Here is a 17043-nt window from a genome sequence, read left to right as displayed (position 1 = left end):
GAAATTTCTGGAAAGGTAGAAATAAGCTCAAGATGGTCTTGACGCAGGGAAGCCAGATGGCCTGAGCCCAGTGTTAGGGAAGAAGACTCCTGGGCACGGCAGCCTGCTTGGCCCCGTAAGGCCACACTCAGATATCTGTTGTCCTTCTCTTGCAGAGATCTGAAACCTGAGAACATCCTGTTGGATGATTATGGTAAGTTGGGGAAAAGCTTGTTAAGGCTACTGGGGGCTCCAAGGAGAATGGCCTGTGGGGGACACTGAGGCCTATGGGGTAGAAAAGACTACTCCACTCCTGTGTGGGCCCTAGGGGAGATACTGGCATGTATGAAACTGCTACTTGGTGTAAATGTAAAGTTAGATGCAGCCATGAGCCAGGAATGTAGTGTTTTGGAGACCCAGAACTTTCACACCATTCCCCTGGCCTTTGTCCTGTGTGTGAATTGGGAATCATGTTGCCACCCTGCCTGCAAAAAAGGAGAACAGTGTGGTGAAGTCCCACACAGCAGCCTGAAGGAAAGTTTACCTGCTGACTCCAGCCACCATATCAGCTATTATGATTTGTGGGTTACCATCATTATCTCCTCTGGGAAGAGCAGTTGCAGTGGTCCACATCACCTTTAGCCATTCCCCTGTTAAATAGGTTTCATACCTTTTCCCTGACTAGACACTTCCTGTCTCCGTAGGGGGACAGACTAAGGTTGCTTCTGATACCCATCTTGCCAATGCTCGGACAGTCATGGGGAGCAGAGAGCAGAAACCACAGGCCCCTACAGAGGGAGAGGCAGAGGGGGAGGCAGAGGGGGGCAGGCCTCGGTGGTCTGGAGAGAGGTCCACAGAGGTGCTGTGCATGGGGGAACAGGCTGTGAGGCCCTGTCACTCTCCCTGAAGAACATAGGCCACACTGTGGTCTTAGCATTGGGTGAACACTGGGGCACTGGGGCTTCCCCCTGGCACCCACATGCTCTCTCCTTTCCTGACTGCCAGATACCACAGTGCTGGGGGATCTATGCATCTCTGGACTAGGGTAGGCCATAGGGGACCCAGGTGGCCACAGACAGGGAAGGAGAGGAGAACCTGTTCTTCCTGAGGGTGAGATGGAGCCATGACCCTGCCTGGTAGGTGATAGAAGCAGAAGTGCACTCTTTGCATGGTGCTTCCTTGGGCTTTGGAGTTAGCACTAGACTCCAGCTCAGACACACCAAGCCAGGGTAGACACTGGCCCTTCTCCTCTTCTCATTCCTCCAGAGGGAAAAAATAAACTGCTTCCAAAGACCAATGAGGTAGAGCAGGGAGTGGCTTCCCAAATTGCTGTACAGTTTTTCCCCTTAAGCAAATCGTTGTGAAAAGTCAGGAGAATCTCATATTTTTCCTGTGAAGCAATCCCGGAATCAGGCCAGAACATTTTAAACTCCGTGACCTCAGCCTTCCAGGAAGCTCATTAGAGCATTTCATGAGGTGTCATGAGGCAGGTCAGCCAGTGTCCAGCCAGAATCCAGAGTACTTTGGCATCTCCATGTTTTACTCTTCAGACATGTAATTTACCTATATTGTGTCCACCTGGACTCTCAGGGACACCCTGAGAGGACACTTAGAGTCCTACTTCCATTGGACAGAAGGAAATGTTCAGAGCGTACCGGTCTTGCCAGTGTATGACGCTAGCCAGGCTTTTGATATGGCCATGGCCGTTCCAGGGCCCTGCTGACTCCTCTGCTGTCCCCCACAGGCCACATCAGAATCTCAGACCTGGGGCTGGCTGTGAAGATCCCGGAGGGAGACCTGATTCGTGGCCGGGTGGGCACCGTTGGATACATGGGTGAGTGTGAGCCTGAGCCCCCCCAAGTCTCACTCTTGGAGCCCCTTGGTTTTGGGGGTGGGGGAGCTAGTATCCTGGTCTCACAGGGCTGCTTGGTGGGAGGAGCTTAAGCCAAGTAGGGGGACCCACACTGGACTCATGTGTGACCTGATTCAGGTGAGCCCTCTGCCCCTCTCTCCCCCCCCGCCCCCCCAGCCTCAAAGGCAAGCTACTGCAGCAGTTGGCAGCAGAACCTGGCACTCAGGACTGTGGGGGCTTCACTGAAGTAAAGTGGGGTTCCCCCTTCCCAGGAAACCCTTAAAAATGGAGGCCAAGCACAGTGGCTCACGCCTGTAATCCTAGCTACTCAGGAGGCTGAGATCTGAGGATCAAGGTTCAAAGCCAGCCTGGGCATGAAAGGACCTGAGACTCTTATCTCCAGTTAACCTCTAGAAAATGGGAATTGGGCCTTGGCTCCAGGGTAGGGTGGTAGCCTTGAGTTGAAGAGCTCAGGGACAGTGCCAAGGCCAGAATTAAAGCCCCATGACCCACAAAAAAAAAAAAAAAATACCTGGAGGTCCCTGGGAAGGGGTTGGCAATGAAAGGTGCCTGCTATCACCAAACATGCTGAATAGGGGCCAGCCTGGCCTCCCTCAGCCTCCTCAAGACCAGCACTTCTGGGCTGCAGGAAAAGGACTGGGAGCTAATCAGGATACATTTGGTGGTGGTGGTGGTGTGTGTGTGTGTGTCCCTGTCCCTGTCCACATGATGAATGTATAGATAGATGATGGGTGGGTGGATATCATCTTTTGCACACAGTGCTGTGCATTCTGCCTGCCCTTGTGCACAGATACATGTGTGCATGCATTTGCCTCTGGAGGACATATGAGTGGTCGTTTGAAGTCTAAATGAACTTAATATAATCTTTCTTTTTTTGTAGTACTGGGATTTGAACCCAAAGACTTGTGTAATTGGCTTAAGCTTCCCAGCAAACAGCCTTGAGAGAAACCAGGGTGCTATTTCTGCCCACATAAGCTTAAGCTCTCCCGCTGGGGCCATGCTTCTAGCCCCTTTGCTTTAGTTATTTCTCAAAATATGGTCTTTCAGTCTGCCTGGACCAGCCTGGACTGTGATCCTCCTGTTTATGTCTTCCACGTAGCTGGGAAGACAAGTGCATATCACCAAGCTCACCTTTATTGGTTAAGGTGGTGTAGCTTTCTGCTCAGGCTATCCCCAAACTTCTTTTCTCCCCAACCTCTCCCCAGTGAGTAGCTGGGATTACAAGAATGAACTACCATACCCAGCTAATACAATTCTTTTTTAAAAATTGTTATTATAACGATGAAATAAAAAGGTTACAGATACATAAGTCTAGTAAAGAATACATTTCTTTTTGGATCCTGTTGCCCCTTCCCTCACTTTCTCACAGTTTTTTGGTTGTTTGTTGTTGTTGTTGTTGTTGGTTTTTTTTTTTGTTTTGTTTTTGCCATCCTGGGGCTTGAACTCAAGGGCCTGGACACTGTCCTTGAATTTTCTCAAGGCTAGCACAGATTTTTTGTGTATATGTTACCAAGGAATTGAACCCAGGGCTTTGTGCCTGGTAGGCAAGCTCTACCACTAGGCCAGACTCCCAGCCCTCCCACAGTTTTTCCTTCCCTTCCCACCTACAAGTTGCATAGTTCATCTTCAACATGTTGTCCAGTGAATGCCACTGCTGCATGTGTTTACCATGTCCCTCCATTTCTGTGCCCCTTCCCCTCCTAGATACAGACTAAAAAAATAATAACAGAGAGAAAGGAAAAGCAAACAACAAAGAAAACAACTCTTGATTCTACTTCCTGGAGTTTGTTTCAATAATTGTTTTTTTTGGTCTGTTATGGGGCTTGAGCTCTTCAGCTCAAGGCTACCGCCCTCCCCCTGGGCCTGGGCATTGTCCCTGGGCTCTTCAACTCAAGGCTGCTGCCCTACCTCTTGAGCCACAGCCCCACTTCCTGTTTTTTAGTGATTAATTGTAGAGTCTCACATTCTTTAGTGCCTGGGCTGGCTTTGAACCTCGATCCTCAGATCTCAGCCTCCTGAGTAACTAGGAGCTGAGTAGCACCCAGCTTTCAATAAATATTATTTTATGTGATCAGATCCACGTAGGCACTGCATCTCTACATTCCTCCCCTAAGAGTATCCGCCTTTGGTTTCACGATGTGTGAATGCCTTGAGTCTTAGAATTCCTCAATTGCTTGAATTCACCTTTATTCACTGAGTACCACGTTAGTTGGTATGTCAAGAGTCACTGGGGGACTCAGAAATGAAAAGAGAAGCACGAGTTGTGATTGGGGAGACATCAGGGTGACAGGACAGTGTCATCCACTGGAGTCAGCCTACTGAAGCCACCATCAGTGCCCTTCAGGAAGGCCTCAGAGAAGCCTGGTCACAGCTAGTGTTCTCAAGGAGATGGAGTTGACAGTAACTAGTGGGTAGCGGTTGGAGGCAGTTGGGTTTGTCCCAGAGGTGCAATTCCAGTTTGTCCTTGAGCAATACCATCACTCGTGGGTGTGAGACCCTAGCCAGTTGGAACGAGGAGCAGAACTGGCAGTGAGCCCAGTGCCGTCCTGCTCCCACATGGGTCTCACCTCCTTGCCCCTCCTTCTGCCCCCAGCTCCAGAGGTCCTGAACAACCAGCGGTACGGCCTGAGCCCTGACTACTGGGGCCTGGGCTGCCTCATCTACGAGATGATTGAGGGCCAGTCACCATTCCGAGGCCGCAAGGAGAAGGTGAAGCGCGAGGAGGTGGACCGCCGGGTCCTGGAGACTGAGGAGACTTACTCGCACAAGTTCTCCGAGGAGGCCAAGTCCATCTGCAAGATGGTGAGTTCCTGTGAGCCGGCCATTGCCCGTGGCTGATGTTCACTGTTGGCCCAACCTGTTCCCAGCATGCCCATGGGCTGAAGGGGCAGGAGTAGGGCATGCTAGAATGATCCTCACTTGGATCATGGGGGCCAGCAGAGACCTCTGGAGAAGCGCTGAGTGAACAGTGAGACACCCTTACAACCAGCTTTGTGTAGAAATCTGCACAGGGCACAGCAGGTGGTCCAGGCTGGCACACAAATGTAGATGGACCAAGAGGCAAACCAACCCCCTTATCTCTGGACCCCCAGACATGAGCTTGAGACCCAAGAGCTGCCCCAGAGGTAGTGATGCCTTTATATCTTTGAACAAAACCACGGTTTTCCATCCACTGTGTGGACATTACTCACACCGGCTCTGACTCTATACAAAGTGTCTATGAGATGGTGAGCTCTGACCCACCTGAGGGCAGAACACACGCGAGAGCAGCAGGTGGGCAGGGCCAGGCCTGGGTTCTGGGCAGCCAGAGAGAGGAAGGAGTGGTACAGCCTTGCACCCCCAAGCCCAGCCCTGGACTGCTATTACCCCTGTCAGTCAGGGCCCCCCTCCAGGGCTGGCCTTGGTCCTCTCCTTTGGCTTGGTGGGGAGATGGCCACTTCCTGCCCCTGCCTGGCTCTTGAGCTCCCAAGTCCTGACCGCAGGCAGCTGTTCTGTGATGCTGCCACAGAGGACAGGGAAGGGCTCAGCAACCAGTTCCCCACACCCGTGAGCCCACAGCTGCCTCTCACCAGAGCCCCTGCACCTGGGGTGGAAAATGGGCAGCCCCAGCCTTGGCAGTGGCCTCTGTGAGTCCACAGTAGCCTTGGGGCAGAGTGAGCACTGGTATTTAGGAGCCCGAGTTGGGCTTTAGGGAGGAGCAGCCCCAGGAGCTGATGAACAGCTAAGCTTCTGCTTCTGGAAATACCAAGCTGCACTCTGGTGGCCCAGGAACCACAAAGCTTAGATCCCCATGGTCACCCCCACCCTGTGCCTGGCCACTTCCCATATCACAGAGTGTGGGAAGAAGGGTTTGGCTCTAGATCTCTCCAAAAGAAGAGGACCCAGGCAGTCATGCCACTGGAGCCCCAGGAGGTCCCTGGGTTGGAGCTAGGAAGGATGGGGCAGCAGAGGTTGGAGTGTGGGGAGTATGTGGTTAGGCCGAGACACACTACCTGTGCCACGTGACCAGATGAACAAGACTAGAGATGAGAGCGCCAAACAGCTGCAGCCATAGTATCACTGAGTGCCCCAGGTCAGGTAAGAAATACTGAAGAAACAGATCTTGAGAGATACAAACAAGCTGTGCTGAGAGGATGCAGAGGAAGAAAGGACCCCTACTCTCATCCCTGCACCTGGAACATGCACCTCAGCCACACACTTTGGACAACCAAAGTACTGTTCCTTCGCTGCCCCCTTGTGGCCACTGAAGGAAAGGCAGTGGCCAAGCCTGCTGCTCTTGTGAACTGGGCCTGCGGGCACAGTGTCAAAGCATTGCACTCTGGTCTTTCTACCATGAAAAAACTGACAGAAGCCTCAGGCCTGCTCTGTCATCTCTTAAAAATGATCTCAGGGGTCACAAGGTCAGCTCCCAAGTCTGCACTGTGTCCCTGGCTGGTCAGTTCACCATCTACTTTCCCAATAAATTCACCTTTTTATATGAGCCTGTCTCTGCGTGGTGGACTCTGGTGGGATGTGGAATCACCACCTGGAGGGATGTGGAATCCCCTCCCCCTAACCTCATAACATTTTTGGTGCATGGGCCGGGAATGAGTCCTTAACAGCAGGGTGACACGTGGGTTCGAGTCCCACTGGTAGATTTGGAATCCCATCAATAACTAGGGAGTGTCAGACCCAAGAGAGTCTCTGATTATCCTTGAGGAATCTTAACCATTTTTGCGGAGGAAGACGCCTGGGTGAAAAGTAAAGGCCTCCGGAGTTTCCAGCAGGCCCACAGAGAAAGACAGCAGATTCCTCTTCAGATGTAATTTTGGCCCTTACAGGCCTTACAAGTTGATTCGAGGACATGTTCATCATCTGGTTTCCAGTGCCCTGGAATCCAAGTGTGTATTTGCTGTCAACAGAGCCCCACACTTGAGCCCAAATGTGCTGTGATTCCCAGCACTCCAACCACTGAGAAGGTAGTGGGAAAGAGCTACTGAATTCATCACGCCTAGGTGAAGACTGTGTGAGGATCCTGGACTTTCAGACTCCCAGAGGATCCCAAACAGATGCTGACCTAAGACATACACAAGCCAATTGACAAGCTCACTGACTCACTGGGGCCCCTAGCTGAAGTTGTCCTCCAGAACAGGAGAGGACTAGATATATTGTTCCTAGAAAAAGGAGGTTTGTATGTGGAGAAGAATGTTGATTTGGGGAGAACCACATTGGAGTAAGAAAAGATAGCCTGGCAACTGTAAAGAGGAGACTAGACGAGCGAGAAAGGGAGAGATAGAGGTCCCAAGGATGGTATGAGAGGCTGTACAACTGGTCTCCCTGGGCAACTTCCCTAATCTCAATCATGATTGGCCCACTGGTGATTATTTTATCATCACTGTTGATTGGCCCATGTGTAATTATTAATGAGATGATGTCCTTAGTAAAAAAAAAAAAAGGATCAGAGTTACAAAACTGCTGAGCCTATGCACCTGGTATAACCCCGTTTGTATTGAGGTAAATGAGGCAAGGATTTGACTAGCTAAAATAAAAGGGGAGAGTGTTAAGGGAAGCAAAGACTGGCACCATCTTCCATGTGCTAAGAGCTCCTCGCCCCATTGTGGAAGGTCAACAATGGTAAAGCAGCCCAGCCATCTTTGCCCTTCTAGGTAGGGACGACCTTATCCCTACCCACCATGAGGCAGGATATCTGTTTGCTTTGGGTGGAGACTGGCCAAATTCGCACCAATTCCAACTAAGATGATAGGTAAATTCAAACACTGGGCTGTAACCCTGTTGGCTACCTGCGTGTGCCTGGAGCTGACTATGGCCCCTCTGTGTATGTAAATCCCATTGGCCACCTGTGTGCAGCCAGGCTTGACAGCATGGATTTTGCCCTTAAAAACCCAGCATAAGAACTGCTCAGCATCACAGTGTTAGCTCCCGAGTCTGCACTGTGTCCCTGACCGGTCAGTTTACCATCCACTTTCACAATAAATTCACCTTTTTATATGAAAAAAAATGACCACAGGGTCTTTAGAAGTTCTGGCTTGGTGCTTCCTTATCTGTTGGTTCTCAGGTCTGGTCACCAAGCCTGCCTGTTGCCCTGCACCCTGAGGGCCACAAGTTCCTGTATCTCACTGCCCTGGCTGCCGGGCACAATCCCAAGGTCCAGACCTCAGCCTCCACCTTTCTCAGGCCCCACCCAAGTCCTAGCACGAGACTTCGCTGCTGCTGTCCAGGTCTTACCTATCCTTCAGGCCTCCTTTGCTTCTCCTCCTCCAGGGAGCCTTCTGTGTGTGCCCACCCCTGCCCTGAGCCCACGTCTCTTCTCCCTGTATTGCACACCTAATACCACAGTGGCAGAGTGGGCATGGGTATGTGGATGTTTTGTTCAGCCTTCTCGAGCAATTTAGAAAGAGGTGAATGGTGAGTTCGTTGTCAAGATTTTGAGATGAAGAAAGTAAAACCCTGGTTTTTCTGGCATCTCTTGAAAAAAGCAGAAGCCCTGGGCCTGGCAGGAAGCTGATTAGCAACCCGGCTTGCTCCCTAGCTTAGCCCTCACCTCCAGCATGCCTATCAGTGCCACCGCCTCACTTATATTTCTTGGAAGCTCAGGAACAGAGCCCAGTTCCTTGTGAGGAATTGAAAGGCCAAGGTGGGAGCACAGTGTCCACAAGGTGACACTGTACCCCAGGGAGACGCTGTACTTTGCAAGAAGACTATGACATGCTTGCCCTGCTGGCACCTTTGGTTTTCTGGGTAGGTCTCCCCTCGCCCCAGGTGACACAGTGAGGCCAGGGAGGCTCAGGGACACGGGACATGTTCCCATGCTCCTCGGCCTGGCTCCATGGGGTTCTCTTGTTACAGCTGCTCACCAAAGATGCGAAGCAGAGACTGGGCTGCCAGGAGGAAGGGGCTGGCGAGGTGAAGAGGCACCCCTTCTTCAGGAACATGAACTTCAAGCGTCTGGAGGCTGGCATGTTGGACCCTCCCTTTGTTCCGGATGTGAGTAGCCTCCCCTCACCCCTCCACACCTTTCCCAGCAGGCCCGTGCCTCCCACCATCTCTCTAAGTCAGCTATGCAGAGGGGGAGGCCGTCCTCCTAGGGGCCAGGATACCCACTGCCTTTCTTCCCTTAGGCTACTTCATGCCAGGCAGTGTGGATGAGGTGTGGGCAGGGAACCCCACAATGCCTATCTAGAGGTGTACGTGCTTACCAGGCCCCTGGGCCCTGGACAAATCCATCCTGTACTTCAGTTCCTTCCCCTGGCAACTGAGGCAATAGTCCCTGTGCCCCCAACCTGCCAGGGACTTTGAAGGATGAAATGACAACTGAATGGGGAGTGCTTGCCTGAGCATTAAGGACCAGGGTACATAGCTCAGTTTAACCAGCATGCATTGAGCACCTACTATGTATGCTAGAGCCTGAGTCAGGTATGGCCAGCTCCAATCACAGGGAGTCCCAGCGTCCTCTGAAGTCCCTAAGTCAGGGTGTGAGATAGGAATCCAGTTAAGGTGGGGTGGGCCTTAAGAGGATAGCCCAGAATGTCCAGGCTGCTCTGGGCACGGCCAGAGCAGGTTTAGCAGACTGCCACTCAATGTCTGTCCTCTGCAACATCAAGGAGCCTGCAGCTACTTCTTTCATCCCTTCAAAGCCCCCTGTGGCCTGGGAGCTTAAAGCTGGATCTGGAGAGGCCACTGGAGCCTTGGTGGGCAGGGAGCATGACAAATTGCTGAAATGCCATCTCATGGGACGTGAAATGGCATCTCACCTCGCTCCGACTCCTTCCTAAGCCACTGCTGCATGGTAGCTTGCGGGCACTGCAGCGGGGGGGGGGGGGGGCGATATTTACGCTACAGCAATTGGCCAGAACCCGTTAGCATATGACAACAGTGCTTCCTGGGGGAAGAAGGGAGCCCTGACACTGCAAAGGGACAATCACAGAGCTCTGATGGGTGACCTGAAAGACTCCAGTAAGTGATGCAGAACACCAGTGACAACACTGACTCCCAACCCTGGCTGCCCACTTGAAATCACCTAGGAAGCATGAAAAATCCTAACTCTGCAGCCGGGGCTCCAGGGGTACGGATTTTTAAGCCTCCCAGATGATCCTGATGTACAGCCTGGGCCAAGAACCACATTTTGAGGGCTGTGGGAATGGCTGCTACTCAGTCTTCGTGCTTCTGCCTCATTGCCTCCCGGTTGCAGGTGAGGTGGCACCCGGCTGGGTCGGGGCAGTGGTCCGGATGCATCCTCCTGGCTTCTGTCGGTGCAGTGATGAGATGAGGCCACTCCTGACGAGTGACCTCCTAAGGGGAGAGGCACAGGGACAAGCCCCTAGCAGCCTGCGGCCCGGGTGCTGCCATCGTCCCCATTCGCAGTTTGAGGAAAGTGGGGCCCCATGGGCCTCTGTGACTTTCCCAGGGCTCTGAAGGCCTCATGTGGTACCCCGGCCATATCTGTCAGCTGCGGCATCTAAACTAAAACCATACCCTGCTGCCCCGTGTGTGAGAAGGGCCAGGGTGTATTCCTTAGGGCGGCTCTGAATGTGTTCCCTTGCTCCGGCCCTGCATCTCCAGCCTCGTTCTCTCCGTGGAGGAGGGGGCTAAAGTCCCACTCTGCAGCCAGTGCACCCCCTCCTCCCACAGCAGTGGCACTGAGAGCTTTGTCACCTTCCTGATGCCTGGGGTCTCAGGAAGAGTCCAGGAAGACCTGCGGGGTGAGGTGCCCTGAGGTGGCTGGGCTGTGAGCCCTCTGGCTGCCCACCTGCAGCAGGTGCGTGGCGAGCGGGCCCTGAGCGTTGAGGCAGCTGCCCCGGGAGGGGCAGCCGGAGCCTTCAGCCTGCTCCAGCCCCGGGTCCTCTTCGAGGACAACTCAGGTTTGGAGAACTTCAGGATGACGATCCCCTGCTCCCCATCAAAACCCAAGGCCATAGGCAGGGCCCCATGCAGCAAGCCCTCTGCCCCCTCCAGCCCCGCGCCGTGTACTGTAAGGACGTGCTGGACATTGAACAGTTCTCCACCGTGAAAGGCGTCAACCTGGACCACACAGACGACGACTTCTACTCCAAGTTCTCCACAGGCTCCGTGTCCATCCCGTGGCAAAATGAGGTGAGTGCCAGGCTTCACTCCGAGAAGGAGGGATGTCCAGAAGAGGGGTACAGCAACGATGGTCCTGAGGACCTGGCCCTGGCAAGATGCAGGGTGGGGTCAGAAGCTGGCTGGGCGGGCTGAGAGAACAGGAGAGGGTGAGTCTTACCCTGGGAAGTCTGGCTGGGAAGGAAAGGGTGGATGGGGGAGCTGGGGTTTGAGCTGGGAGTTGGAGCTCTCCTGTGGCATGGGAGGGCTGGAGGGATGGAGGGATGGTTTGTGGAGGAGGATGAGTTCTACCCCGCAATTCTGCTCTTGGTGGATCTGCACTCCAGCTACACGCAGGGGAGCCTTGTCCAGCCCCAGAGGACCGGGGGGTCAGGGTGGGTGAGGCTCAGATAATGGTACTTTTCTGTTCCACCTCTCCAGATGATAGAAACAGAATGCTTCAAGGAGCTGAATGTGTTTGGACCCAACGGTACCCTCTCACCGGACCTGAACAGAAGTCAGCCTCCGGAACCGCCCAAGAAAGGGCTGCTCCAGAGGCTCTTCCGGCGTCAGGTGAGAGTCCTGCCCTGGCTAGCCTGACCTCAGTCCTGGGACCCCTGACCCACTTCCATCTGAAACAGCAAGAGCAGAGCTGCAGGAGGCTGCCTGCAGGGCCCGGAGCCCAGGGCTTCCCAGAGCCCCACATCCTCAGGGCTTATGGCGACTCGAGAAGCAAGGGCTGTCCTTAAGGTCTCCCTTCCATGCTGTTGGCATGAGGGGCTCATTCTGTGCCCAGAGGGGCTGTTCCATAACTGAAGGGTGACAGGCGGCCCCCCACCCACTAGGTACAGTGCCCCTCCCTGACTATGAGGCCCAAACTCTCCACATGGTACCAGGAATCTCTGGTGGGGAGAATCTCCTCTGGCTGAAAAGCACTGTCTGCCCTCTGTGGGCTTGTAAAGACACGAGTGGCACAGATGAGGTGGTCCAGGAAGAGCCGATGGCTGCTGGGGCAGGGACTCCTCCAGCTGATGGCCCTTTCCAAAAAGACAGTCCCTTCAGTGGCTGCCCTGAGGAAGGTTTACTGTGGACCAAATGGGAAGGGCCTGGAGTGGGAGAAGCCTGGAGTCTCACCCTGAAACCAAGAAAGTGGATGAGTTACACAAGGCACTCTGCCAAGAAGTGCAATTTAGTGTAACTGGGCATACAGCCTTAACCATACAGATGCTAAAGGAGAGGCCCTCCCCCACCTCCTTCAAGGCACCAGATAAAACCCTCAACCTGGTACAGTGGCTGGGGAACATGGGCATGCAGGAGAAAAGGCAAAATTTTCCCAAAGCAAAACAAGGGGGGCCTGGGGCCCATGGACCCCTCTCCCAGGGTCCATGGATGTGTGAGCCCCAGGTTTGACTTAGCCAGCTCTTGCATTCTCTCTGCTTTTCTCTTTCAGCATCAGAACAATTCCAAGAGTTCACCCAATTCCAGGCCCAGCCATAACCACCACATCAATTCAAACCACATCAGTTCCAACTCCACGGGAAGCAGCTAGTTTCAGCTCAAGCCCAGAAGTCCACATGGAACCAGACCAAACCCTTCTCCTTAGAGGCAGAACTCTTGGCCAGGGGGACTACCACCCTGCCTGGGCAGCCAGGGGAGTCCCTGAGAAGCAAGGAAGGAGACCGTCCACCTTCTCGAGGAGCCTCAAGGTTTCTCTAAGAAATTTCCACTCAGGTCTGTTTTCTGAGGCGCCCCCAAGCCGGTGGATCGGCCTGGCCCTTGTTGAACACCGCAATAGAAACCCAGTGGGACCTGACAACTTGCACGCATTTTAATAGCATCCTGACTAGAACTGAATTTTGTCTTTATTATTTTTAAAGAAAAGTTTTGTAAATTTCTCTATTGTCTCAGTTTACATTTTGTATATTTGTATTTAAATGAAAGTCCGATTTTGAGGGTGTATATTTTCTGTGCAGCCACTGTTAAGCCATGTGTTTTAAGACATTTTAGAGTGGCGGGGGGAGGATTTACAAAAAAAAAAAAAAAAAAAAGAAACAAAAACAAAAAATATGTGACTCCAGACTTCAAAAGCCTCCAATGAGAAAATGTTTCTATTAAATGTAGAAAATGTTTCACCTTTGACCGTGGAAGAATTGGTCCATCTCTCCAGCCTTTTCTGTAGCTTGGTTGATCCCCTTCTGTTGGCTTAGAACGATGGGAATGCAATGCCTGCAATGCTCTTGGGACCCTCCCCACCGCCCTGTGGACTGCAGAGTCCCAGTGCTCACCTTTTCACCAGAATAAGCCTGCTCTGCTGCTCCGCCCTCCGCCGCCTCCCTGCTTCAAAGCCGCCGCCCCTACCCAGGGTGGACCTTCTTTAGCCCAGGGGACTCTGAGCCTCTTTCTTTCCAAGCAGGTCCTGACTGCTTGGTCCTGTGCTCTGTCTGGAGGTTTGTGTTTCATGTAGGGAGCATAGCAGTGTGCAGGGGCAGTGGTGGAACTGCAAGAGTCCATGACCGCCTTTGGGTCTGCATAGGGGAAAAAGGCTTGCCCAGGGCTCAACTGGTTTCTGGTTTCTGCAGTGATCACTGGGCCTTGATACCTCCATGGGCCCCCACAGACTCCCTGGCCCATGTGGCACACATAAGGTGGTCTCCAGCAAATGGATGCCTGAGGACAAACCAGACCGACAAAGCTCAAGACAAACTCCTGACACTTCCCAGGAGAGCTGGAGTGGAGAAGTTCTAGCTGGTTATCTCAAAGTCTCAGGCATGATTAGCACCCTGAAGATAAGCTGGCTTTGCAGATCTGGGGCCTCTAAAGGCCTCCCAGACTCTTGCAGAGTTGGGGGTGGGGGCTTGCTGGCCACTCCTTGATGCCCCATTCGGTGACAAGGAGCAGACCTGCACTCACCCCCCACCCCCAAGAACAGGGTAAGCAGCAGACCTCACTGATGCCCTGCCTGGCTGAGCCCGTGTGTCCGATTCCACCTCAGAACCAGTCTTAGCCACCCACAGCTGGCAGAGCATCTTACTGGGTGAGCTGGATGCAGCCTGTTTTGCTCCTCCTGTTAAAATGCCAATTCCAGGCTCTTCCCCAATCTTACCACTTGCGAATATCCAAGAGTTGGAACCAGGAATCTGTATCTTGTTTGCTTATTTTTTGGGGAGCGGTGGGGGGAATAGGAGTCTCTCCATATAGTCCAGGCCAGCCTTGAACTCAAGATCCTTCCTGCCTCTGCCTCCCAAGTTCTGGGATCACAGACATCTGCTGCCAAGGAATCTGGATCTTGCAAAAGCCCTACCCACCCCCAGCCAGTTGTAATGGCTCACACCTTTAATCCTAGCACTCAGGACGCAGAGGTAGGAGGATCATGAGTTCAAGGCTAGTCTCACTAGATTGTGAGACCATCTCAAAAAACACACCACCAAAGGTAGGGAAACCACCATGTTCGCCCAGCAGTGGGCAGAGGCTGTTCATGTGGGCTCACATCCTATTTCCAAACTCATCCCCCAAACTCTGCAGGGGGAGGGGGTGTGCTGGGGCACCTTAAAGGATCTGGCCTTCACCACAGATCATTTAATGTTAAGGTTGTTTTACAAACAAATGAGAAGGAGGAAGCAACCAGGCTTTCTGCTAATCCTGGTAATGCAGTGTTACCACCAATCCCGACCCTTGAGGCTGAATATGAAGCAGATGCCAACAGCCATATTGGGAGTTCCAGCAGGAAGTAGGACATGTTCAAGACTTCCCAAGCTCTTGCTGATATCCCTGCTGGGATCTGCTCACCAGCTCAAGCTACCTCCCCTAGCCGCTGCTCAGAAACTTACTTCCCTTTTCCTCCTTTCATAACCACCTTGTCAGGTGGATGGGGTCAAGAAGAAATCTCTTTACCCTTCAGAGCCGAGGTACTGGGGACTTGCAGCAAATGACCCCAAGGAGCAAGAAAGAAAGCAAAATCTGCCTACAATGTTGTTCGGAGACATCAGTGGTCCTTCGCGTCAACTTCAGGGCTGACTCCTCTTCCTCTGCATCGCCACTTGCTTGAGTATTCATGGGAGGTGGCAGTGGCCCAGTGCATCCTGTTCCATCTGGCCCATCCATGGCTTTGCCGCAACAGAAGAAAATCCCAAGAATAGTGCCTGAAAACCAGCTCTCCCCACCAAGTCTTCCTTCAACCCTGCTTTCTGTAGCTGCATTTTTAAAAGATATTTTTAAACTAAAACTCGGCCCTTCCAACCCTTCACAGGTCCAGGAGCAAATGAATTAAGACAGTGAATGAATGAGACCCTATCATGCATTTGAGCTCTTTGCAGAAGAGCCTTTCTTTGTGTGTGACCTTCTTCCTAGTTCTTGTGCCTTTGGGGTGAGAGTCAAGGTCTTAGTGCATCTGTCTTTGCTTCCACTGTTCAGGGTTCAGACTCTTGTCCTCCATGCACAGGGAAGCCTCTGCTGTGCTCACCCTGACTTATAAGGGTTTACTGAGCCCTTTGAGGTGGGATCCTGGAATATTACCCAAAATACTAAGAAGGCCCCTGTGGCTTGCAAACCCACGTCCACTCATTCTTGAGTCTGAACCATGAGTTCCACAGCCACTCACTTGCATTGCTGCCCTTGTGGCCCCCATGTGGACTTTTTGGGTCTCCCACATGCATCGCTACCTGGGACTGGCAGGCCGCAGGAGGGCTGCCTGCACACACAAGCAGGTGGCTTCAGGGATGTTCTTGCCTGCACGGTGATGTCTGCGTGATCCTGGAGACCTGTGTGAACACCTCTTTGCATTAGAAGCACAAATCTGTGGTTGCCTCTTCCCTGGAGCTCAGCCCTGCTGTTGAAATCCATCCCTTTCTTTTACACTCTGTCCTTTCTCCAAAGGCCAGGGCATCATTCCACTTTCTCACCGGCCTCAACACACAGAAAGCACAGCAGCCTCTTGGAGCCCAGTAGCCAGCCCTTGCCAGAAGCAAGGCAGCTTCTTGGATAGCCAGAAGTCTCCCAATGAGAGGACGAAGTGACATTTGGCTTGTCCTTTAGGCTGTTGTATGTCTGCTTTTCTCGCTGAATATTTGTACCCTTCCAGTGACAACCTCTTCAGGTTGTCGCCTGTTTTTATAACCTGATACGGGACCCTCTAAGGTTGTGGCCTTTGCTGTAGGAGACAGTATGATGTCTTTTGGACATTTGGAAGCCATATTGCCATGTTAGCTGTAAACAACAGAGAGCTCATTTCTTCCTGAGTAAAGCAGATCTTTCTTGGAACCTCTGCTTGCACAGCAGCTACCCAGCCGACAGAGCTCAGAGGTGTGCAGGCTAGACTCTGAATAGATGAGGCACTTCCTCTGACCTAGTCCTAGAAGCTTGCTGTGGAACAGTAACTTAAACCATGTGACAAGCTAGCTCTTTCTAGAGGAAAGACATCTCCCCCAAAGAATCTAGGTGTCTTTCCCTAGTCTGTGGAGAAGTCACTTTTATACTAGATTAAAAGTAAATCATTTTAGAAGAGCCTTGTGGCTATTGGCATTGTTGAGATAATAATTCTAGTATCCAAAGGTTTCCATATTTTCAGGGTGATTTTAACATTGATGAATGAAAAGTGATTCCATGTTGGAGGTTATTTCTGCAGATAAGAGTTTGTTCAGATGCTCTGGATCCTTTCTGTTCCGTTTAACACACCACAGTGCTGCTGTGTCTAGATAGAACCTCTGTTGTTATTGTTTTGAAAAGGAATAAAGTCCTTAGTGAAAACAGCATTGCATTTTTTTTCCTTCCATTGAGCTCTTGTCTTCTGCCTGTGGATGACAGTAGATAATCCAGAAGATGCACAGACCTGCTGCGATGGCCTCTGGATACCCTTGCTCAAGTTCACAATCCACATGCCGTCCACTCCTGAGCTGCCCTGGGAGGTCTGATGCCAGTGGCCAGAGCCGAAATAGGCCATCCAAACTCTAACCAGGCGTCAGCTTCTGAGTCAGAACCCAGTAAATGACTGCAGAGGGCTCCAGTCACTTGGCACCAAGCAGCCTAGAGTGGCAAGGGCTACAAAGCTGGACAACACAGTTGACCTGCCACCTGATGTGTCTCCTCCAGGAGAGGCAGCCTCTGTAGAAAGGCTCTCTGATGCTCACCTTTCACATGGG

At 52.3% G+C, this 17043-nt stretch overlaps 1 protein-coding gene across 2 annotated transcripts in view; it reads left to right on the top strand.

Annotated features, from left to right (window-relative positions):
• Positions 1 to 16656, top strand: part of Grk5 (G protein-coupled receptor kinase 5) — a 190166-nt gene extending 173510 nt beyond the window's left edge. For both annotated transcript variants that reach the window (XM_090345760.1, XM_090345761.1), the window contains exons 10-16: positions 156 to 193; positions 1724 to 1813; positions 4446 to 4654; positions 8699 to 8836; positions 10805 to 10942; positions 11351 to 11482; positions 12360 to 16656. In XM_090345760.1, coding sequence (XP_090201886.1) covers positions 156 to 193; positions 1724 to 1813; positions 4446 to 4654; positions 8699 to 8836; positions 10805 to 10942; positions 11351 to 11482; positions 12360 to 12458 — 844 coding nt within the window. In that variant the 3' untranslated portion in view covers positions 12459 to 16656. The remainder of the gene's footprint in view (positions 1 to 155; positions 194 to 1723; positions 1814 to 4445; positions 4655 to 8698; positions 8837 to 10804; positions 10943 to 11350; positions 11483 to 12359) is intronic.
• The last annotated feature ends 387 nt before the right edge of the window (positions 16657 to 17043 follow it).

This window comes from Megascapheus bottae, chromosome 15, assembly GCF_031878675.1.
Source record: "Megascapheus bottae isolate mThoBot1 chromosome 15, mThoBot2.hap1, whole genome shotgun sequence".
Classification (NCBI taxonomy): domain Eukaryota; kingdom Metazoa; phylum Chordata; class Mammalia; order Rodentia; family Geomyidae; genus Megascapheus; species Megascapheus bottae.
Note: the sequence above shows the minus strand (reverse complement) of the source record. Positions and strands in the feature narration are given on the sequence as shown.